The 24,136-nt window shown below is 46.9% G+C and overlaps 1 protein-coding gene across 1 annotated transcript in view; it reads left to right on the top strand.

The window, feature by feature from the left end:
* Window positions 1–23,862, top strand: part of BCCIP (BRCA2 and CDKN1A interacting protein) — a 163,241-nt gene extending 139,379 nt beyond the window's left edge. The window contains exon 7 of the mRNA XM_085606244.1: window positions 23,384–23,862. Within this exon, the coding sequence (XP_085462370.1) occupies window positions 23,384–23,554 (171 nt within the window). The 3' untranslated portion in view covers window positions 23,555–23,862. The remainder of the gene's footprint in view (window positions 1–23,383) is intronic.
* The last annotated feature ends 274 nt before the right edge of the window (window positions 23,863–24,136 follow it).

Here is a 24,136-nt window from a genome sequence, read left to right as displayed (position 1 = left end):
GTATCTTGAAGTGAAGGTGTTCCATCAGGTCTGTGGGCTCGTCTGGGAGTGTGCTCAGGCGGAGGGTGGATTTGTGGACGATGGAGATTCCACCTCCCAGGCGGGTGGGGCGGACCTTCCTGGAGATCTTGTATCCTTGGGGAATGGTGATGGCCGGTCTCAAGGTGGTGTTGGTCCAGGTTTCGGTAAAGAATGCTCCGTCCGGGGTGGTGCTGTCGAGGAGGTCCCAGATTTCGGTGGAGTGTTTGTGGAGGGATCGGACGTTGAGGAGGATGCATTGCAGGGTCTTCGGTTCGGTTGTGTTCTTGCGGGCGGGTTGCGCTGGGTCTGTGGTCTTGGCGGTGCTGCAGGTGTGCCGGCAGCGGTGACAGCTGAAGGGTCCGTGGGTGTCGGCTGGTGATGCTAGCTTGCAGTTGTTTTTGCGGCCTGGGTTGATAATGTGGAGTGCCGCTGGGTCTCATCGTTGGCGGTGCAGAGATCTAGGGTTCCTGGCACTGGTTGCAGTCAGGGCGCAGATGGGCTTGCCTTTGGCGTGGCGGTGGCGTGGACACGCAGCAGCCGCCATTAAGTAGGGGTCGGGGAGGGCTGAACAGCTGGGAGGGGAGCTGGATTGGGCCGGTCGCACTGGTCATGCTTGGGGGGAGGGGCCGCGGGGGCAGCAGTGGCGGAGAAAAACAGGCGGAAAAAGGCAAAAAGAGAGAAATTTAAATAAGGGAGCAAAAGTGCAAGAAAGTGGAGGAAAGACACAGAGGACACAGAAGGAGAGTGAAAGGGGGAGATTGAGATGAGGGTAAAAACGAGTGAAAAACAGAAAATTCACAGAAGGAGAGTGAAGGGGGGAGCTTCAAATGAGGGGAAAACGACAGAAAATGGAGGAAAGACCCAGAAGGAGAGTGAAGGGGGAGAGAGAAGTGAGGGAAAAAAACGAGTGAAAAAGGTGAGAAATAGTGGAGACAAAGGTCCACTGGACCACCCGGGATGAGGCGCAGGTGAAACCTGTGGGTGGAGGAGTGCCTCGAACACCAACACTCGAGAGTGCAGGGGCTCGGGGGAAGGCCTCACTTAATGGTGGAGCTGCGAGGGAGGGAGAGCAATTTTACTGACAATGAGTCAGTGGTCTTGATGGGGTTACTGGACTCACAGGACATGTATTTCCTTATACCTCTGTTGCAGCCCCACAGAAAATAACTGCGGTTGACATTGGGGTCGGAACACTTCAAAGTTGCCAAACTGCCCTTCAGTCTTGCTTTGGCCTCTTGGGTGTTCACGAAAGTAATGGCAGTGGTTGCAGCTTACGTTTGGCTCTTAGAGATGCATGCATTCCTGTACCTCCCCCATTGGCTGCTCAAGGCAAGTTCACAGCTGTCGGTCATGGAACACCTTTGGACAACTGGCTCTTGAACTCTTGAGGTTTTACTTCATCGAGCCGAAGTCCCACCTTAGCCCTATGCAGAGAATTCCCGTCATAGGTGCTAACTTGAACCTGGTAGCTTTCAAGGGATTTCCACTTCCGCAGCAAGTACATGACATTTAGGATATGATACTGAGATTTTAGTCTCAGTCCTAGGTCTTAGTGGCGATGTTACTGGGACTTCTTGTGCTCTTGGCCACATGCATCCAGATAGCACATGCAGACCCTAAAATGGAACCCAAGGTTTCAGTGGCACCTCAATTGGCATTGTACTGTCAAGATCTTGCAAGAGATGACTCTGGACATCAAGTGGAGGCAGACGATCACCAAATAAACATTTGGCAGGCCACTTTTTCTTCTCCACATGGATGTCACAGTTGTAACTGCTAAATTGTTACTAAGTTGGGGAGGTAATCTGTGGGAGGTGGAGATCAGGGGCCTCTGGTATCTGGCAGAGAAACAGTCCCACATCAACATTTTGTAGCTTTGATCGATCTGCCTGGCCTTAAAGCCAAAGACACACAATTGATGGACGGAATGCAGAACCAATCAAAATATTCACCCCCAGTCAAGAGATCTGGGTTAAATCCATCATTCTTTTGCTCACCATGAAACCCCAGTTTAGACCTGGCCATATGCAAATCAGTCTTGGCCCTGTGCCTTATGGGAACAGTCCAGCCCGAACTGCCAAGCCAGGTCCTCCCTGGACCGGAAACAAGCATCCTAGGACTGGTTTCAGGGTTTCACCCCTCTTCAGCCAGGATAGCTTGAATCCAGTGGCACAGTGAACCCGGGAACCACGTCTGGGCATACCCGGCGCACTTAGGGCGAGAAAGCAAAAGACTCATGAGGCACAGGGTCAAGACTGATTTGCATATGGCTGGGTTCAAACTGGAATGGCATGGTGAGCAAAAAAAACAATGGATTTAGGCCCAGATCTCTGTACTGGGGTGAATGTTTGACATTGTTCTGCATTCTGTCCATCAACTGTTGTTTTTGCATTTGGCCTTAAAGCCTTCCTACCGACTATCAAGTAAAGGCTGGTGCAGGTCCTGACGTGACAGCATGGCCACAATGTGGAACTAGAACAGGTAGGGTGGTGTTCTCTCCTGTGACCAGAGGCTCAGCAGAAGATCTTTTGGGTAACCAACCACTCCCTGAAGGCTCGAGCAGACATTGACTGGTGGACCAAGAGTGGCGTTTCCATCCCAAGGAGGCACAGGGTATGTTCGATTAGTGGTGTTTAACAAATATGTTCCCTCTAAAACCATTTGTCATTCCTCATTGAGGTCTAAGGGCCACATGTACGACGGAAAAATGTTGCGAGTTCCTAATTGTGACTTCTTATGAGTCGCAATTAGGAACTCGCAAAATGCGATGTACCAATGTGTCTCGGACACATTTAGCGATTCCCAATAGGGTCGCAATTGACCTGCTTCAACATTCATGAGGCAGGTCGCAATTAGCGACCCTTTGGGAATGGTCTGTATTCACAGGGATGGTGGCCTGCTGGAGTCAGCAGACCACCATGTCTGTGATTGCTTTTTAAATAAAGCACATTTTTTTTCTTTCTTTTTTTAAATGATAGGAAAATGGGATGCATTTAAAAATTAAAAGCTTCCTTTTCATTGTTTGAGTAGGCAGTGGACCCTGGGCCCACCGACTACTCTAAAAAAAAAAAAAAAAAAAAAAAAAAAAAAAATTTTGGCGCTCACATTCACAAAGGAGAAGGGATCTCTGGGGGACCCCTTCCCATTTGCAAATGGGTTACCACCTCCTTCACGGAGTTGGTAAAATATGAGTGTTTTGTCACTGCATTACGACCGCAAAACATCCATGAATCCCCCTGTGACTTGCTATTAGGAAGGGAGGCCCTTGACACGCCCCTTCCTAATACCGACTCGCAAACCCTATTTTGTGAGCCGGTGATAGGTTACCAACTCACAAAATAGGGTTAGTACACGCCAAATGGCTCTTTAGCGGTCGCAAACGGTCCGATACTCTGTTTGCTAAAACGTGTCATACATGTTGCCCTAGATCTGGGTCTGATGTTCCTTATGTGCACACCATTCGAGCTTATGCACAGTTGTTTTCTACCGCTACTGATGAACTAGACAGTTTTTCTTATTACCATCACTTCTATGTGGTGTATGAGTGAGCTACAGGTGGTCTACATGCAATCTCCTTACACCACTTACTTCCAAGACAAACTGGTGCTACAGACAGTGAATAATTTAAGCCAGTTGTTGGCGGTGGGGGGCACCAGCACTTTTTTATGGGGAGAGGCACTTATTTTTCGCATCATTTATTAACCGAACACAAGAGAAAAATTACACATCGGAGAGACGAATTAACAGAACGACGGCAAAACCGTCACAAAAGGAGAAAGCAGGAACCTGCAGGAGTGCGATAAAGGAGGAGGGAGTGTCTGGTACTGGATTAAAGAGGTACGCCATGGTTTCAAAACTACCAGTCTTACAGGATTAAAGAGGTACCCCATGGTTTCAAAACTACCAGTCTTGGTATTCTGTGTGCCAACGTTTCATTGCACTGCTCACGGCTTCTGAGCAGAGTTTCGGACAATGTCACTTTTCTTTCACAAATTGAGCACTGGATTCAGGCTCAGGTTGTCATCCTACCAAAGGTGGTATCACCCTTCAATATTGGTCAACCTGTCACCCTGCTGATAGTTTTATCTCAATAAGAATCTGAAAGAGAGGAGAGGCTCCAAATAATTAACCCTAAGACATGGGTACTCACACATATTTTCCCAGGGGCCAAAAAGTTTGGTCTGTGATGTGACCGAGAGCCGCATTAATGGTAGCAGGATGGCGATCAGGAGTTTGGGGCCAGGGGGTTGGCATTAAGGTAGCTGTAAAGGAAACAAAGCATATACATCTTTTGGCTGAATTGCACAATGTGAAACCAGAAAACATGGGATTCATCCTGGCTTCCCCACTTAATCAAATTGTTTGATCCTAGGCAATTGTTTTATTTCACTTTCCCTATTTGTTCTTAATTTGTTCTTAATTATCAGATATGAGGACTTTGAAACACATGACTTCAGGATGTGCATTGTACAAAACCTTCTCCTGTGTTTGATTTAATAAACTATAATGTTGTTTCAATCAATCAATCAAAGAATCTTTATTCGAATTATGACAATTCATAAAAGCACATCATATATTTACATCAAAGAAAAAACAGATTCCCCAATAATACATGTGAGTTAAAATACATCATTATTTACATTTCCATAGTTCTGCGCGCGTGGACAGCTGTTTTTAAAAAACTGCAAACACGGAAAATTATTTCCTCGTTTCCAAGTGCTAACAATACCTCATAAGATTTAGTTAAACTAATTGGTCTCAATTTTTTAAAATAAGGGATTAAGAACCGCTTTGTATACAATAAGTAGAAATTACAGAGAAAAAAGAAGTGCAAATCGCTTTGTTTGCTTTGCCCATTACAGGGACAGCTCGTCATAAGTGCAGTTTCTTGGTACCCCAAAGGGAAATTTAAAAGATACCTAATAGTCCCAGCCCTCAGACGACATAAGACTTCTTTCCCAATTTGTCAATTGTATAGTGAGATATAATGGGAAGGGATTTCTGGTGGCTACTATTTCCGTATACCTTATGACTGTTGGTTTCTCTTTTTCCCTCCTAAGTCTTTTTTGGCAAAACAGGGCGCTTAGTGCCTCTTTTAATTCAGATTTTTTAATTTTACTGACGTGTGTAGGGTTAATAAAAATATTGTCCATTCCTATTTCTCGCAGGTTTGTGTTTATGTAGGATATCCACGGGATCTTCAGCCCCCTATCACAATTTAAACAATCAGTTATTATCTCTTGTGTGAGTAGCGCGGATTTGTTTGACCAGACCGAGTGCCAAAATAGTACTGGTCGAGAACTAACAAAATCTGAGATAAAATTTAAATCTAATTCATTATGTGTGATGAGGTTGGATGTGAAAATTGGCACATTTAATACTCTCCTGCAAAACCGATTCTCTACCCGCTGGATGGAGATGCTGTTCCCGATGCCCCAGACTTCAGCTCCATAGGTTGCCACTGGCACACATTGGAGTTTGAAGATCTTAGCAATTGCCTTTGTTACTCCCGACCTCTTAGGTTTCGGAATGCTTAAAATTGAGTTTGCGGCCTTTGAGAATTTGCTCGTGGCCTGGGCCAAATGCCCAGACCACGAGCCATTCGCAGCAAAGGTCACACCCAAGTACGGGAAAGTATTAGTTGCGATAAGTTTTTCTCCCCCGACTTGTATGGGGCTCAGTCGCCGTTTCCCTGGCCCACATGCCATTATAAAAGATTTTTTAAAATTGACTCTTAAGTCCAAATTATCCATAAATACAGTAAAATTAAGAACCAGAGAACGGAGCGAGTTCGGTGTGCGGCCCATTAGCACCGCATCGTCTGCGTACAGAAGAGTAGGTATTGCTTTGCCATTTATTAGGGGTACGTCTGGTTTGGACTTTGCAAGGTAGTTACTAAGCCTGTTTATATAAATAATAAAAAGCAGGGGTGCTAAAACGCACCCCTGTCTAACTCCTCTTCCAATTTCAATGGGTCCAGACAGTTCCCCGCCTACGCCTATTCTCACTCTAGATTTTAGGTCCATATGTAAAAAAGCTAAAAAGTCTACCAGGGTCGTGTCCATCCCATACTCTAATAAAATAGTCCAAAGTTTAGACCGATTAACCAAATCAAAGGCGGATGACAAATCCATAAAAGCTAAATAAATAGGGACAGAGCGGGCAATGTTATATTTGTCAATAATTAGTTTGAGGTTGAGGCATTGTTCCACTGTGCCGACCCTTGATCTAAATCCCAGTTGGCAGGGGGATAATATCCCAGTTTCCTCTGACCATGTAATCAATCTATTGTAGATGACACGACCTAATATCTTCAGTGTGTTATCTAACAATGAGATTGGTCTGTAGTTTACAGGATCCGACCTATCCCCTTTCTTATAAATTGGGACTATTATACTAGTGCTCCATGTTTCAGGCATTGGGGATTCAGGAAGACTGTTAAAAACATTCACTAATATGGGTGCCCAGAGATCAGGTTGCCATTTAATAAGGTCTATTGGGAGACCATCTGGGCCGGGGGCCTTGTTACCAAGGCTCTGTGCAATTGCCTCCTCTACTTCTCCTTCGGTTATTTTTAAATTGACGGGTGTTTCAGGAATATTGATAAGTGGGTCTTTTCCCGGGGCAGCATAAATTTTTGCAAAATGTAGTTCCCAGGAACTAGCAGAGATAGTACAGCTGATTGGTGTAAGTTGTTGGCCCATATTCCGAAGTTCTTTTACTGCTGGCCAAAATAGATTGCTCGATTTACTACCTGCGGTCAGAGCCAGGGCTTCCCAGCGTTCGCCCAGGAGCATAGATTTCCTTTTCTCTAGGGCTAATTTATAAGTCTTCCTTGCTTCACTAACTTTTGCCCTGACTCTAGGAATTTCTATGAGGGTCTTACGTAGGTTCCTATTTGCAGTTGAGCAACTATGATCAAACCACCTAGGGTCTTTAGGGCTCTGGGGGGCCTGAATCATCAGCAAAGACCTGACTGAGGCACATATTTTGCTAAAATGTGTTATGATTAGCTGGCCACCAATTGTTTGGTCTAGGCAGAGATCTATGCTCTGCTGATTAACCCCTAACAAAGATGCCATAATTTTTGCTCTATCTATGCCTCTCCATTTTAGACGCAATTTATCAGTGGATACGCTTAGATCCTTTGCTCCCTGCGTCGATCTATAAACCGGTTTAGGGGCTAATTTAAGTGTTACAGTTACGGGGTTATGATCCCCAAAGTCAGTATCCACTGTGTCAATTTCTACTATACAATCAGCCATGCCAGGGGAAACAAAGATAAAATCAATAGTGGAGGTACTAGCTGGTCCTCTATGTGTCGGTACCTGATCCTGCGTTAATTTTGGTCCATGATCCTTTGTGTTACTAAGAATGTGATCATCTAAGAGAGCTCTCAATTCCCGACCCCTTTGATTAGCAAGATATCCATTTTGCTGTTCCACCGATGAAATTATTGGGAGCTGCGCGTTAAAATCCCCAGCCAGGACAATTTCAGGCCCACCAATTTCTCCCTGACTATCTACTAACTTGGAAATGAAATCAGACAGTGCTGTAAAATTCTTGTTTGGAACTGATAAAAAATCATTATTGTAAAAATTTATCAGAACAAAAGGATTTTTTTTTTGCTTATACTCAATAGCCTGTATGTTGACATTGTCAGTCTTAATGGCCCTGTGGTTTCCCCCGGCCATTATACTGAGGCCAACGAACAACCCACCAACAGCCCGACCATGTAGCGATTTGTGCGCTGGGGTGTTATAACAATGAAACCCATCAATGTGCAGATTATGTGGTGCCCAAGTTTCTTGGAACATAATTATGTCGTACCTTGTAATTAACTCCACCCAATCGTTATTTTTTAATCTGGGTTCAAGGCCTGCGACGTTCCAGCTAAGTATTTTTAGGTCATATACTTTATTCTGACCTAATTTTGGGGATTTTATAAGATTACTCTTAAAAGAGGGCAAGGCTGTAAGTGGTTTTTTAGTGGTCAATGGTTCACTAAAGACCACCAACTGCTCTGGATTTGCATTAGTCTTACCCTGGTTCCCAAAGGTATTTACAAAAAATAAATTAGGGCTGACTGGCCACTCGTCTGCTAAACTCAGGGTTGCAGGGGTCTGCTCTTTGGTTATTACACTGTTTTTTGGTTCAAGTGGGTTGGCAGTTTGCCACTCGTCTGCTAGGCTCAAAATTACAGGAGTGTGCTCTTTAGTTGTTACGCTGCTTTTTAGTTCAAATGGGTTGACAGTTGATGGTATCAAAATCTCTACAAACGGTCAATCCACGCCCTCTAAGCCTTGAGAGTTGAGGGCGTCAAAGCGGTTATAAATGGGTATCCTGTATTGCCTGTCGTGGTAGTCAATATAGTTAGGGTGTCTATCCTCGTATAAGGGTGCGAAACGGGGGTGACATCGAACCATGTGACGATTGTCATAATGATTGAAGTGCCTATTTTCTTGAGTAGAGTTCCATGGCAAGTTGCTTTGGGGGTGCTGGGAGGGTGGGTAAAAATAGGTGAGATCCACTATTTGAATTCTACCTTCCAAGCCATACTCCCTCCACCCACTAATATAACCTGCCAAGCGTCTGTCTTTAAAATTTACAATAATGCAGTCTCCTTCATAATCCTTTTGTCTCTTGCCCACCCAGTTCAGTCTCCTAACATTGAGTATTTGGCCATTTAGATATGGGGGAATAGGTCTATGTTGGGATAGCCAATGGCTTACCTTATTTTTTAATTCAATATAATTCTCCAACTTGCCCTCTCTTAAAGTGGGTACTCCTATCATAACTGCTGTGAAAGGGTACGATTCTGGTGGCAAGTCAATACATGCGTTCTTACTAATTAACCTCAATCTCTCAGATTGTTCCTCAGTGGTATTTCTATTACTGGTATTACTGTTGATACAGATCCCATCTTTCCCAATAGTATGCTCTATGCCAACTATTCCAGCCTGTGCCCCGGAATGGGGTTGTACCTCAATTGCTCCGACCAAACTTTTTTGGGGAGCTGTTTGCGGTATCTCAATGCCATTATTTGATAATGTAACTTGCGGAGCTAATTGCTTATATTTACTAGTGTCCATCACAACTGACGGAATTTCCTCATTAATCCGTTTGTCATTGGCATTATTTTGGTTCTGTGGTGAAGAAAACTTAACAAGTATCGTCATAATTTCATTGTTTTGCTGTTCGATCTTCTCCAGCCTTTCCCCTATTGTTTTTATCCTTTCAATAACGGGGAGCATGAGTGACTTAATTAACTGTTCCATTCCAGGCATTAAATTCTTCATGCAAAGGTTGTTTGGACTTTCCTGATTACAAGGGATGCTGGCAACAGTTTCTTGGCATGTGTTTCCCAGAGTTGGTACTTTCTGTAATTGGTCTGTGTGTATTATAAGTTGTACTGCCTTGTTGGATGTTCTTGGCGCAGGAATACTATTTTTACCCTGCCCCACTCCATGTTTTGGCCTTGTATTTTTTGATTTTGCCCTTGGTTTATTGACAGCCTTCACCTTTCTTTTGGGTTCCAGTTTGTCTGTACACCCTTTCTCCCTCGATAATGTTGTTTATGTATAATAGGAACCCAGGCCACCCAAAGAATGCACAAAACAACTGACTTGCCTCCTAGTTCACTATTGGCATTGTTAGGGTGGGTGGGAGAAGAATGAAAGTTTCTAAATTGATGTTTGTAACATTTCACTTTAAAAAAAATACTTCTCAATCCAGTTTTATAATCTGATGTACTAAGGTGAAACTGTCCTGCATGTAACTGAAATACACTTTTTGAATTTTTAAGGGACCTATTTTTACACTTTTGCTGCAAGATATCCTTAAAAAATTAAGCTATTGCTAAAGTTACTTGGTGCAGTACACCCTCATTTCTTCCTTTCTTTTACTTCAATTAACCTTTAAACACATTCTTGTATGTTATTTTAACATCTTTTTGATGTCCGTGCTGAGTCAAGTAAACAGTAGCCTAGTGCTGCAGTTGAACAGGGGGCCGCATGTTTAGGTCAGGAGGGCTGCATGCGGCCCCCGGGCCGTATTTTGAGTATAACCTTGCCCTAAGATAATGTTTAGTTTATATATTGACTTCACAAGAGACCATTGTGTGGATGATCAGCTCTTTGTGGGGTTCAGTGGGACCGAGAAAGGCAAGGCGGTACAAAAGAGGGCTTTTTCCATGTGTATAGTCCTTTTATTAAAATCTGCTATGCACTGGCTATGAAGGGACCCCCCAAAAGTCTGCAGGCTCATTCCACCAGGGCCAATGGCACTACGAACACTAAATCCTTGACAGTCCGTTCCGAGAGGAGGGCTATTTTGCCCCGTTAGTCATGCAAGGCTTCCTAATCTGTATCTACTCATCAGACCCTCCACCTTTGAGAGGTACTGCTGCTGTATCTGTTCTCAGGTTAGGAATCTTCAAGTAGAAGGGTCCATCGGAACAAGTTCTGTACCTTTTGGTAACTCTCTTTCTGCTAGATACTTCATCCGGTCCAACGTTCCCTGCTGCCCTCCCTCCTCTCTGAGTGAACTCCTGAACGCAGCAAAAAACAAAATAATCATCTTTGACTGCCCAGTACACAAGAGGGGCAACTGGAAAATTGACAGCGAAAAAATAGAAAGAGTACCTGACCAAAAGTATCTTTGTGTGCGGTTCAGTGAAAGAGGTCATGTCATGCCTCGCAAGCGAGCTATCAAAAACGCAACACAATTCCTAAACATCGCATTAATACTCCTATAGAAGGATGAAACTGGGACAGACGTAACCATGCTTTGCAAGGTAACTGAATGCAAACTAACGCCTATGCTGCTATATGGAATGATTATTTTCATAAACACCTTGGGTACATGGCTTGATAAAGTGCAGTATAACACTTCTTGTCAAGTCTTCTGTCTACCAGGCTCTGCTGTTCATGCATAGCTGCACTTGGAATTTAAGCTGCCGAGATGCCATCTGGTGCTTAATTCTAGATTCCTAGCTTACTGTGCTAAGCTTAAATAAGCCTTATGTAATACACAAAAAAAAAACTGTTGATGGCCATAACTAATGGAAAATCAGCATGGAAATCATACTTGAACTCTTGCTTAAGTGATTTAGAGGCAGAAGAGATTTGGGATATGGCATTTCCGAGCAAGTCAGTAGCCAACTCCTTAATATACAGGCCAAACTCCTGTTATGACTGCTGGATATGGAAGAGCTCAGCAAAATGTCCAATGCCAAACTTGCTCTACCATCTGTAATCCACCTTCTATGCCGCTGTATCTGAAGCAACTAAGGAAAATAGACTTGGCGTGGTGCTATTCCATTGAAAGCCTACAAGTATGAAAGAATAAACAGTGGCTCAGAGGTCTTGCAGAGTATGCAAGTCCTCTGCAGAGACATCAAACCCATAGTGTCTGCACATGTCTCAAATTCCTAATGCTGTGCACTTTTTGACTCCAATCACCCTAGAACTCAGAAGATACAAACTTGCAACACTGATTCGTAATGTGCCTAAAGGTGAATTAGGCCAATTAATTGCTTGATTCTTAAAGGTCATGAAGCTGGCAATGGATGAGTTAAGCAACGCAGCCCCAGGTGACCAGTCAGGCGACTCTGCACCAATGACAGACTGACTACAAAGGGCATTGCTGTAACTCCTGGCCCACAGTCTAAAATGAGGCTCAAAGTAAATATATATGATAAAGGGCCACAATCCAAATGCGATTAGTAAAATGTAATCAAAGCTTCCATTTTTGGCCCAGGGTCTAAAATCTGATTTTATTTTTCTTCATTTGATAATGCTGTAGCAGCGGCTTCTTTTACAAAAATGCAGTGTCAAGTCTTAATATAATTTATTGGTTATGGTTTGATTGCGGTTTTAAATTATACGACCGCAAAGTGATGTATATTTAAAAAATCAGACCTATTAACTGGTTATTATATTTTACATATTTATCACCCAAGTTCTTCTCTAAGTGACGATGTCACATCTTACTATTTGCTTTTTTTTTTTAATTTTTACTGGGGCTAATTTTTGGTTTGATCCCCTTAATTTGTAATGATTTTAAATAATCACACAATAAATGAATTACTTACTTGGCAATACTGATCATGTGTATTAGCTTTTTTAAATGGGGATAACCCATTTGCCTTGTTCCATGTAAGTGGTGACAGGTTTACAAGTAACATGGCCTGCAAACCAAAGGACCAATATGTCAGGATAGTATTTGTATAGATAACTAGGTAACCGATCACGAACTGCTGATTTTATTAGCAGCCTTTGCCATATTTAGCTTTTTTAATTCAGAATAACAAAAGAAACCGCCACCACTGTAACTTTGGTTTCCTGCAAAATGAATTCCTCCCAAAACATTAGCAGATCTTTTAGGGGAATATATTCATTTGTGTGACCTTTTTGCAACATGCGCTCAAAATCAGTTTTTCTCTGGAATGCCACTACTTATAAATCCTCACATACCTTTTTGTAGAGTGTCTTCGTTTTTCATTTTACTGTAGCTTGTTACCATTTTCAATTTTTTTTTTTTTCTAAATCAACAGCATATGCTTTACATAGGAGTAACTTAAAGATGTTAAACCACAATACACCTTGAGGAGAAAGGAAAGTAGGATCTATGCTTCGTTGTAAAACATTCCATTTGTTTGTTTTTTTTAGTCCAACTGATGTAAGCATTTACTATCTCTACTGGCACTGAGAATCGAGCTAAACATATTTGAATGTGCAATTTTGCTATTTGTGAGTGCTTCTGCCGACTGAGTCTTTGATTACCTTTTTTTTTTTTTTAAAGAATTTTTATTGTTTTCATGATAGGCAAAAACAGCAAGACACTTGAATAAACAATGTGCACAGATCATTTGACATACCAGCACCCCAACAAACAGTATAGGAGTAAACCCCATTTCAGGTATGCTAACACAGCCGGTATCAACCCACCGCCCCTCGACCCTGCAGTCCACCTCAATCATCCGAGTCCGAGGAGTCCTCATGGGACAATGGTGGCGGGACGCATATTCCTCCTCTGAATCTGTTCCAGGGCCCCCATACCTTGTCCCATTTGCGAGGGCAGCCCTGCCTAATAAATGCTGATCGCTCAGCGAACATGGCTACATCCATATCTCCTCTCCATGCGGTCAGCAAGGGCACCCCCACCGCTCCCCATTTTTGGGCTATGTTCCGTTTGGCCGTCATTATCCCCATCGTTACCCAGCCCTGCGCCTGGCGGCTGAGATCATTGGGCTCCCACACATTCAACAGACACAGTCGAGGCTCCGGCACCAGCGACACCTCACACGCCTGTGACATTGTCTGCATCACTCGCTTCCAGAAGTCTTGGATGACAGGGCACTCCCAGATAGTGTGATAAAAGGTTCCTTCCTCCCCACAACCCCGCAAGCAGAAGGGGTGTATTGCTCTGCCCATTTTATGTAGTAAGCACCTGGTGTATTATGAGCGATGCAAAATGCGAAGCTGCACCAGCCGCAGCCGCATACCCGCCTCACGAGGCCAGTGCCTCACGCCATTCCGGGTCATCGATGTCGCCGATTTCAACGGCCCACTTCTCCCGCAAGGGCCCCATGGGGTCCGGCATGTTGTTAAGTTTGCGGTACGTGAAGGACGTAGCCTTCTGTGGCATGTACTCCGTCAACAGCCTGTCCTCCAATGGGGACGCCTCGGGAACCTCTGCCCCAGGGGCCAGCTGCGTGACCAGGGCATGTTTCATCTGAAGATATCTGAACCACTCCGAAGGAGCCAGCTCATATTGCTGTTGCAAGAGTGCAAACTGGACGACCGCCCCCCTTTTGCCACATATGTCCTAGCACCGCGATCCCGATATTGTCCCAAGCATCGAAGCCCTTGCTATCCCTCAATCGTCCCAGCTGCTTGGCATCCCAGAGAGGTGTAAGTCGCGTCAGGACCCCCCGCCACCCCAGCCGGGCCTGCGCCGCATGCCAGACCGACACAGTCTGCCTCAGAGGGCCGATCAACTTCGGGGCTAGTCTAGCATCATATAAGGGCGACAGCATACCCCTCTCGCCCAGTATATCTCTGTCCGCTTTGAATGCAGGGTCAGACTGTGGCGCATGGAGCCACTGGTTAACCACCTTCAGCTGCACCGCCCAATAGTAGAGCTGGATATCCGGGAGCGCAATTCCCCCATCGTACCACCCGCGAACTAATTTAGATTGCGCAATTCGCGCCGGTTTGCTGCCCCAGAGTAGGCTGGAGACCTGCGCCGCTATCGCGCGGAAATAGGCCGGAGGCGCCGGGTATGGTGTGTTTTCCAGCACGTATAGAAATCTCGGCAGTGTCATCATCTTGAAGAGCGCCGCTCTCCCCAACAGGGTCAGTGGCAGCGCTCCCCAATGATGCACATCACGCCTGAGGCGGTCCATCAAGGGGCACAGATTGCACCTGAAAAATTCCATCTGATCCAACGTAATGTGCACCCCTAGATACTTGAACGACTCCCCCGCCACCTGAAGTGGACATCCCGCCGGCAGCCGTGGAGGAGGGCCATGGAGCACGAAGAGGACCGACTTCGATCAATTAATCTTATAGCCGGACGCTCTGCCAAAGATCTCGCAGATGTTAAGTAACGTCAAGATAGAACGCCTAGGGGAAGACAGATACAGCAACACGTCGTCCGCGTACAGGGAGATGCGATCCTCCCAGTCGGCAGACCATTGCAGACCCCGCATCATGGGCTCCCATCGGACCCAAGCAGCCAGCGGCTCAAGCACCAGGGCGAAGAGCAGTGGCGATAAAGGACAGCCCTGACGCGTGCCACGCGTCAGGGGGAAGTCCTCTGACATATGTCCGTTGGCTGTGACATGGGCCAGTGGCTTAGTGTATAGAAGTCGGACCCAGGCAAAGAATTTGGGCCCGAAGCCCAGATGCTGCAATACCGCAAAGAGAAAGGGCCATTTAACCATGTCGAATGCCATTCTTGCGTCAAGAGAGAAGCACAGCCGGGTCCTGCAAGCGCTCCACCCGGGCCAGCACACCGTGCAGGCGCCTCAGGTTGTGGGAAGTACCTCTGCCGGGCATAAAGCCCGACTGATCCGGATGCACAATGTCAGATAAGTGCGGCGTCAGCCTGGTGGCCAGTAGCTTCGCAAGGATCTTGGCCTCCGCGTTAAGCAGCGATATGGGACGGTAGGAGGTACACTGATCTGCCGGCTTACCCGGTTTTGGAATCACCACGATGGTGGCCGTACGCTGATCCACAGGGAGCTCTCCCTCTTGTAGGCTATGCGCAAACATTTTTAATAAGTGTGGGGCAAGCGTCTCGGATAGCCTCTGATATAGCTCAACCGGAATGCCGTTGGGCCCCAGAGCCTTACCGGGCCGCAACGCGCCTATAGCCGCCTGGAGCTCCTCCACCGCGAGCTCAGCCTCAAGGGTCTCCCGCGCCTCAGGGGAAAGTTGGGGCATCCGCAGGTCCCTGACGTATGTTAGTGCCTCCTCAACCGTCATGGAGGAAGCGGAGGAGTAGACCCCCCGAAAGTGTTCCGCCAGGGTGCTCACTATTACGCGCGGGTCCGACGTCCTCTGCCCCTCCTCAGTGCAAAGTTGCGCAATCCACCTGGCACCACTGTCCAGCCACACCAGCAGCCTACCCGTTTTATTGCCCACATCATAAACTGTGTGCCTTGAGGCCTCCAGGCGTTGTCTGGCACCCTCCGCTAGATGCTCCTTATATTTCGTCTGTACCAAGCGCAGGGAGCGTGCGGCCGCGAGTGATGGATCATGGGCCTGGCGAACCTCCGCCGCCTGGAGCTCGAGCTCAAGCGACTGCAGCTCAGAAAGTTGTTCGCACTTATGCTCTGCAACGGAGGCCATCGCCTGCCCCCGCACGACGTTTTGTATGCCTCCCAGAGGACAGTTGGGGAGTCGACCGAGGCGGTGTTTTCCTGGAAGTACAGGGTCGCCGCCTTCGCTATAGATTTGCGAACCTGGGGGAGCCGTATGCAGCTGGGACGCATCGGGTAGATGCAGCGACGCGTCTGGAGATAGCTAGTGTAGTGCAATAGTATCGGTGAATGGTCAGATATTCCTCTGGGTCTTATTTCTACACTTTCGATATTTTGGAGACAACCGGACGAACCCAGAAAGTAGTCCATGCGGGTGAGACTGTTGTGCACCCCTGGAGTGGTATGTGAAGTGTTGCGCCGCCGGATGATGCAACCGCCAAAGGTCTGTTAATCCGATAGCCTCTGTAAAACTCGCAAGGCACGTCACTCCCCGCCCGTGGTGGACACCGGTCAGTGAGGTCATTCATAACAGCGTTAAAGTCGCAACCCAATAACACCTCCCCCCTCCGGTAGTGTAAGCAGAAATTCACTAAGTGCCTGGAATGCCGTAACATGTAGCGCAGGTGGAACGTAGACAGACTCTGTTTATGGGCCGCCCCTCCCATTGAGTGTGTGCGGCAGCAAAGCGCCCCGACCCCTCAGTGTGTACGCTAACTACTATCAAATGGGACTGCCGGCGCAGCATTATGCCCACCCCCCGAGACCCGGAGGTGAATTCAGAATGCGCCACCATCTTGTATCCCCATCTGTCCATCGCCTTACTAGCGGTGCCAGTAAGGTGAGTCTCCTGGAGTAAGACTACCGCCGGGGCGCACCTCTTAATGCTCTGCAGGACCAGCCCCAGTTTGATTTTGTCCCCTAGTCCCCGCACATTCCACGTGAGTATGGAGAGGGGCCGCACCTGGGTCAAAGCGGTCTCAGGTGGTAGTTCGTGCAGCAAGTCGGACATTACGGTGGTTGAGACAAAAGGCAATGAGTAGTGCGGATCAATCGGTATGGGACATGTGCAATGTAAGGAAAGCGTGCTGTGTCAAACTCAGGTGCCCGTGCCATCCAGAACCCAACCATTAACAGAAAACAGAAAAACATTGCCCATCCCCCCCCACCCTCCTCCCTGCCACACGGACTCAAAACTGCCCGCCACCCCAACTCAGCAGAGTGCTCAATTCCCGTAACCCCAAACAGTACTTGCGCGTCAAGGAGCGTGGGGTCCGAGGAAGACCAGGACATCCCCCCCCCCCCCCCCCCCATCCCCATATCCCAGCGTTCATGCCCTAAGGCAACATGAAGTAGGCCATTCCAGCGTCGACGGGACCCCGAGGGCGTTACTAAGCTCCATGGCAGAAGGAGCCGCCGTCAGGGCGTCATCCGGGGGACTCCTCCTCCACCTCCCCTGATCGCCAGCTGCGAGAATCAGGAACTTCAGGGCCTCCAGGCTGTCTTCCCCCTCCGGTCCAAGCGGCCAGCACCCGCAACCCGCCGCCATCCCTCCAGCCAGTCATGAGCCTCTTCCGGCGTGTAGAAAAATCTTGTCTTCCCATCCGCTACCACACGTAGCCGTGCCGGGAAGAGCATAGCATAGGGAAGTTCACGGGCTCTCAGCTTCCTTTTGACTTCCAGGAAGCTTCTCTGCTGTGCCGCCACCGCCGCCGTGTAGTCCGGGAAGAAGGACACTGTGGAGTTCTGGAGACGGAGAGGCGACGCCACCCGCGCCGCCTGGAGAATGGCGTCCCTGTCGCGGAAGTTGAACAGGCGAGCCAGGACAGGCCTCGGAGGCGCACCCACCTTCGGCCGGCCACCAGGTACTCTATGGGCACGTTCCACCGAGAAAAAAGCTGATAGACCCTTGGGCTGCAGTTTGGACTTTATCAGGTCTTCAACATATAAATCCATGGCAGGATGCCCCTCACTTTCTGGAATCCCAGTAATGCTCACATTGTTGCGACGGGAGCGCCCCTCCTGATCATCCAACCTGGCCGCCATACGTTTCTTCTCCGCATCCAACTGCGACACCTTTTGTAGAAGGTAGCTCGAGTCCTTCGTTAAGATAGCCGTCACCTGCTCCACATCCGTGACCCTGGCTGACATTTTCTGGAAGTCCGCACGGAGGAGGGACACGTCCGAGAAAATTGATCCCACGGTGGATTGTACTTGCGTCAAGGAAGCCATGATGTCCTCCAGCGTCACCTTAGGCGCCTCAGAGTCCGCCGCTACCTTCTCGGCGCGGCTGCCGCGGTCCGATGCCGAGGACGAGTCTTTGATGTACGCAAACTTGTCCAGCTTGCCTTGCTGGTTCGCTCGAGCTCCCTTCCCGCTCATGGTCATATCGGGTGATGTCGCCAGACTCGTCTCCCGTCCACCGTACGCGACGCGGCGAAGCCGGAAGCCCCGATCGGGCGCCGAACTCCCGGGCAGCCCAGGAATCGTCCACCACCACAGGTCACACCCGCGGGCTCAGCACTGACAGTCAAAGGTGGCGCTCAAATCGCCGCCAGGCCCGGCACTCGTCAAATCTGCAGCCCTCAGCCCTCCTCATCAATCACATAACGGGGAGCCCTGCCAGTGAGCTCCACCAGTGCCAGGCAGCACCACCTTCAGCCACTCCTTGGGTGCCCCTCGCTGAGGCACGCCGGTCCTCAGATCTCTCGCCTCATCTCCAATCCGTCCGGGTGGTCCCCCAGCATGGGCCCGCCACGGCCTTCTGGCCTGACCACGAGTCTCCCGCGGGGCTGCCCGCCCCTGCGCCGCCCGGGCCTCGCCCGCCCTTGGCTCTGCCGGTAGTTTGTGCAGGGAGCAGGACGCGTACTGCAATCACCGCCGCCTGGGCCCGTCACAAGACGGCAATTGTCCCGGGATGTTCCGGAGGCGGCCCGGCTCGCCCACGCCCCACCCGGGGCACTCCGGTCACTCGAGGCCCAGGTTTCCGGCTCAAGGATAGGCCGCAATCTTCCAAGCCTCGTCACAGACGCTCCCGGCCTCAAAGACCCGAGAATGGGAGCAATCCGGGTCGCTTCGTCTACGCTTCACACACGGACCCTGGGGTTGAAATGAGACCCGGATCAGCGACGGATGCACGGGGGAGTTGATCTCACCCTCGGAGCCCAACTAGGCTGCGGCCATCTTGCTTGGCAGCAAGCCACGCCCCCCCTTGATTACCTTTTTTCACTCCGTAGACTCTTAATGTTTTCAATTTGCACCCCTAAACCTTTTTAGGTCTCGGTCTGGCGAAAGCAGCGCATGCCATGCAGAGGCGTTTTGGAATCGATGCGATTCCAGCGTGCAAGCGGGGAGACAAACAAGACAGAAGATGTGCACGCGAGGATTGGATGCTTTAATGGCGGGCTGATACACTGGGGACTTTTTTTTTCCGACGCCAGTAAAGACAGTCTCCGCGTGCACATCTTCTGTCCGTCCATGTGCAAAGCGCTGCCAAGCTTTCAGTATATGCAAGTAGAAAGCGCTGCCAAGCGTTCAGTATGTGCCAGTACAAAGCGCTACCAAGCGGACAGTAAGGATACTCTGTTAAAATGGAGTAGAATACTAAAATAGGGTTTTCATCATTTGGAATAGAATAAGATTGTTATGGTGGTTCTTTTGTAAAGACCGTGCTCTCCCAGCTCAGAACGACCGGACCTGTGCAGTTTTTCAAGTCGCATTGTACAAAAATAAATGGGCGTGATTAACCCAAGTATTCCGGTATTTGTCTTTCTGAGTAGCCAGGGTAACAGTACAGTTCCCGGCTTTGCTTGCAGTTGCACTGTAGAAAGTATACATTGGCCAAAGGTTGTGCATATCTTAAAGTCCTGGTAACGGCTGAGTCTTAATGAAGGGCTGTGCTTGGAAGGCCGTGCCTGCCCCATAAGTGCTGGGGGCAGCACCTCGAGCGCAGGATCCTTTGACATCGGGCTAGCACAATGGTGCTTTGTTTTATTTCAAGCCCACTGGCAGCGATGGTGCTTTCTAAAATGAGATGTGCCCTTTTCTCTCTTTGTGCATCTCTTAAATAGCTTTTCTTCAGAGGCACTTGATTTTCTGTGAGTGCTCATTTTGTTAAGTGCTGCGGATAATGGGACCTTTCTTTAAAAACTTGTGGAAAATCCACGTTCTGCAGACTGACCTTTTATTACGACTCTTACAGAAATTATTTCAAAATGCGGAGATCAATAAATACCCATAGGTGTGAGGTCTGTGGGTTTTATCAGCAATCGGAGACGTTCGACAGTGATTGAGGAGGACACGAACGATACCAGATTACCCAGGCGAGTTACGTTTGCAGCTGTATCTGTCGCCTGCCCCAACGTTTATGGGCTGTCCTAGTTACTTAGGGATGGAGTCTGTTGTGGTGCATGTAGATAACCTCCTCTTCTGGGATACCCTTGGCCCGCCCCTACAGCTACCCGATGGGACAGCTTTGACAAGTAGAAACTGCAATACAAATTGTAATGTAACCCTCTGATACATTGTGGCTTTGTGCAGCACACTTTCAAAGAGGTATGCTCGGCACTACCTGTCTGCGCTTCCATGTACTTATGCTACTGACTGGTGCTTGTCACTACTCGCCAGCCCCTGTCAGCACTTCGGAGTAGAAGCAGCCCGAAGGCTGATGCCGGCTCCAACAACCTGAATCTATTTTTACACTGCACACTCATTCTTTATGCCCAGCAGATGAGCATGAGTCTAATAAAATCCATCTGCATAGCCCCTAATAGCATTACCACAGGCATTTACAATCAAGTGGCATCAATCAAAGCACAAAGGGGCTCTCTCGAGTCTGGCTTCTTGTGCACAGTCTACCGATACAAGGGTGCCCTATCAGAATCTGCCGGAGAATGTGTGAATTGGTGACTCATTGTGTAATGCAATCTTTCTAGCAGTCAGATAAGCTGATCTTTCTTTCCCAGCCATAGTTCTTATATCGCTGAAACGCGCCTTCATGTTCACATACATCAGTCGAAGCACACAGTGAAGAAACTGTGCACATCTTCTGTCCATCCCATGACGGGCCGCGCTTGTTTTTCTTCCATCTGCGTTTGCCACTTGCTCTCTTTCCCTTTCACTCTCCCTCTTCTTTCCCGCCACTTGTCTCCTTGAGCGAACCAATTTCGGCTCCTTCAGTTCAATGGCCGCTTCTCTCGCTCTTTTTCTGAGTCTTTGTCTGCCGGTCTCAGTCTCCGGACCTCGCCTCCCTCTCATTAAAAATCTGTCTTTATCCCGCCTGGTCTTGTGGCGCGTGGAACTGGTCACACAAGTGGCTCTCACCTAATCTCGTGTCTCACGAACTGGAAGATAGTCTCGCGCATTGGTGTTCTCCCTTCTAGAAAGCTCAAACCATGGCCCACAGGCTTGAAAAGCATCACGCCTAAACATGAATGTTATTCTTAACAAACTGTTTTGCTCCCGAACCCTTACACCTCTTACATATGTAACAAACATTGAAAATGCAATAGGTCTCACCTTTGATTAAGTTAAAGCCATGTGCTTTGCTTATGGTATTGTATAGCAAAGCAAATGGCTTTAACTTAATAAAAGGCGAGTCCTATTGCATTTTTAATGCTTGTTTATCTGGTGATAAGTGTGAGAAAGCATTATTTTATAGTTGGGACTTTGGTTTACATTCTACCCTTAGAATAATAATAATGCACTTGTAATGCATTGGAAAATACTGTCTCTACTACTTGTCAAGTTCCGAGCATTTTAAGTAATCTGAGGTGGGACATCTGATAGAGCTCATCTATTGACAGCATGTCTACCATGGTCATTCAGAATTGACAAATTGTAAAAATGGCGTCTCCTGCTGTCAGGGTGTTTAACTTTTTTTCTCTCATAGTGGTTCCCAAGGTTTTCTACAACAGGTGTAGAGCAGGACTGTTTGATCTCTTACAGCTGTTACAAAAGCTCAGAAGGGTTCAATGTTGGGCATTGACATAAATAATGCACTCCTAGAAGATCATCATAATGACTGGACAGAAGTATAGCAAAAGAGCATCTAGTTAAGAAGAGCTCGCTGTTCTTCCATTGGAGAATTTCTCATCCGGATTGTAGTCTTCTAAATGCAAGGGAATTCAGTCCTATGTTTCTTGCAACAAGATTACATTGTGATATTTTATAAGAAGCACCCCGTTATGGTTGTCAAGACTCTTGAGTATGGACAGCAATGTTCCATGACATAACCCTTAAATTTGATGTTGAAACATCCTGCGTTGCGTCTAAAAGATTTTGAATCATTGTACCAGACAAGATGGTAAGATAGGCTTTGACGGTGCATTGTAGTCAGTCAACATCTCCCCAGGATGGCAATGGATGAGTGTATTTGTTCAACGAGGACTTCTGTTTGGAAGCGTTTTTTATATTCTCCCATCCCTGGAGCTACATTTGGGGTAGGAGAATGTGAATCAAAAGGCGCCTTAGAGATAAACCAGAGAGTGTACTCTGTATATTTTCTAATAACATCCAGTCATGAACTGAGGCCAAAAATAGGTTAATGCCTATTGAACAGACATGTCAAGATAATAAGTCAAGATGACAATATTACAGTGTTGCCAATCAATGATCATATGACGATCATCGATTTAAATGATGCCTGCTTTCAAACGACAGTGTCTGAGGCAGTCATAAGTATCTGAAGTTTGTGACTAGTGGCAAAAATTATCATTTCAAACAAAGGTCTACCTTTCAGCCTTAACGTCTGTCATGGGTTTTTACTAAGTGTCTAGCTGTGTCTGTAGAATGCCTAAAAACAGAGAGTGCGTGCTTTCCTATCTAGAGGGTAGGCTGGCCAAGTGGAATACATTTTAGTAATGCCAGAACAGCATATATGTAATTCAGCTGGGCTCCAGAAATGATTCAAAGTCAATCTAAAGTGTTCAAGTATTCCAACCCAGAGTAGGTACAGTGAAGCCATTGGCAATGTCCTAAGACTTAACCTAATTCCATCGATTCATCACTAGAGCTAGCCTTGTGTTGCTGATCTTAAGGTTCTTGCAGGAATATGTGACTTTCCGGCTTTCATAGAAATTTGAGTATAAAGGCATTCAAGGGTTTGTTTTTTATGCACACCTTAAGGTAGTCTGCTCTCCACTTACGACCAATGCATTGTTCAAAGAGCTGAAGAGTTGCATTCATTTTTAATAACAATCAGTGGCTGCACTTTGAGTCTGCTGCGGTCGTGATAGATATTTTTTTTGGGTAAGCCTACATAGAACTTGTATAGACGAAATATATTGTAATATTGTAAACTTGGGCGTTTCCTCAAAGTTTAAGTGTATGAACGATAGGCATGTTGCAAAATGCATACATATTAAATGGAGGGCGTAGAAAAAGCGGGCTCGATGGCTACAGATAGTAAGTTGGACAGGCACAGATTGCAGGGGGCTCGGTTTGCTGCTGTTGACCTTTTAATAAAACCATGCTTAATGCTTGACCTTGATGAAGTGCTTTCGCTTTTAAAGATACTTGAAGTAGTTCAGCGACTCGGTGTATGCTGCACGATTTTGTTTATTCTCGATTAAAACTCTTACCTTTTCCATTTAGAAGGCGCTTCTGAAGTTTGACTACTCCGTGCAAGAGGAGAGCGACACGTGCCTCGGAGGCCGTTGGTCTTTTGATGACGTACCAATGAAACCCCTTCGAACTGTGATGTTAATCTCGGCGGATAAAATGGACGCCATCATGGATAAACTAAAAGAATATCTATCGGTCTGAATCACATGAGCTATCGAAGTCGCTGCCTGTGGAGTCTAAGCATTTTCCTTTCAATGGTCCTGCACTTTGTCAGTTTTTATATAATTTCAGAGTTTATGTATTCTACAAGTAAAAGGTTATTTTTTATTTTTGTGTAATTCAGATTTTCTTATTTGGTCTGGACCCCATTAAATCATAGTTAACAATGTGTTCTACTTCATCCAATTGTATCAAGCATTGCAAAACGTTTCATAAAATATTTACAACCCTTTACTGTACATATTTTCTCTCTGAATACAATTAAATTGTATCACTTTCACGCCGACAAAGTACACGTATTTTCTTTGGACTTTGTATTGCATATTTTTTTCGAACTTGCCCTAGAATAATGAAGAAGGTCATTGAATAAAACGTATTTGTTCAGCAGAGCTGGCAGGGCCGGGTTGGTTGGATTTGAAATTGCAGGATTCGTCTGTCGACTCCCCTTTCCTGTTGCACCGGGGGATAGTTTATCGATTGCCTGCTGCAGAATTTCCCTGCTTCCCCTGGCAGGCAGGGTGCTGAAGTAATACTGCGGAGCCACGCGCATAAACCTGAGGAAAA

This window comes from Triturus cristatus, chromosome 1_2, assembly GCF_964204655.1.
Source record: "Triturus cristatus chromosome 1_2, aTriCri1.1, whole genome shotgun sequence".
Classification (NCBI taxonomy): domain Eukaryota; kingdom Metazoa; phylum Chordata; class Amphibia; order Caudata; family Salamandridae; genus Triturus; species Triturus cristatus.
This window is presented reverse-complemented; position numbering and strand designations above follow the sequence as displayed.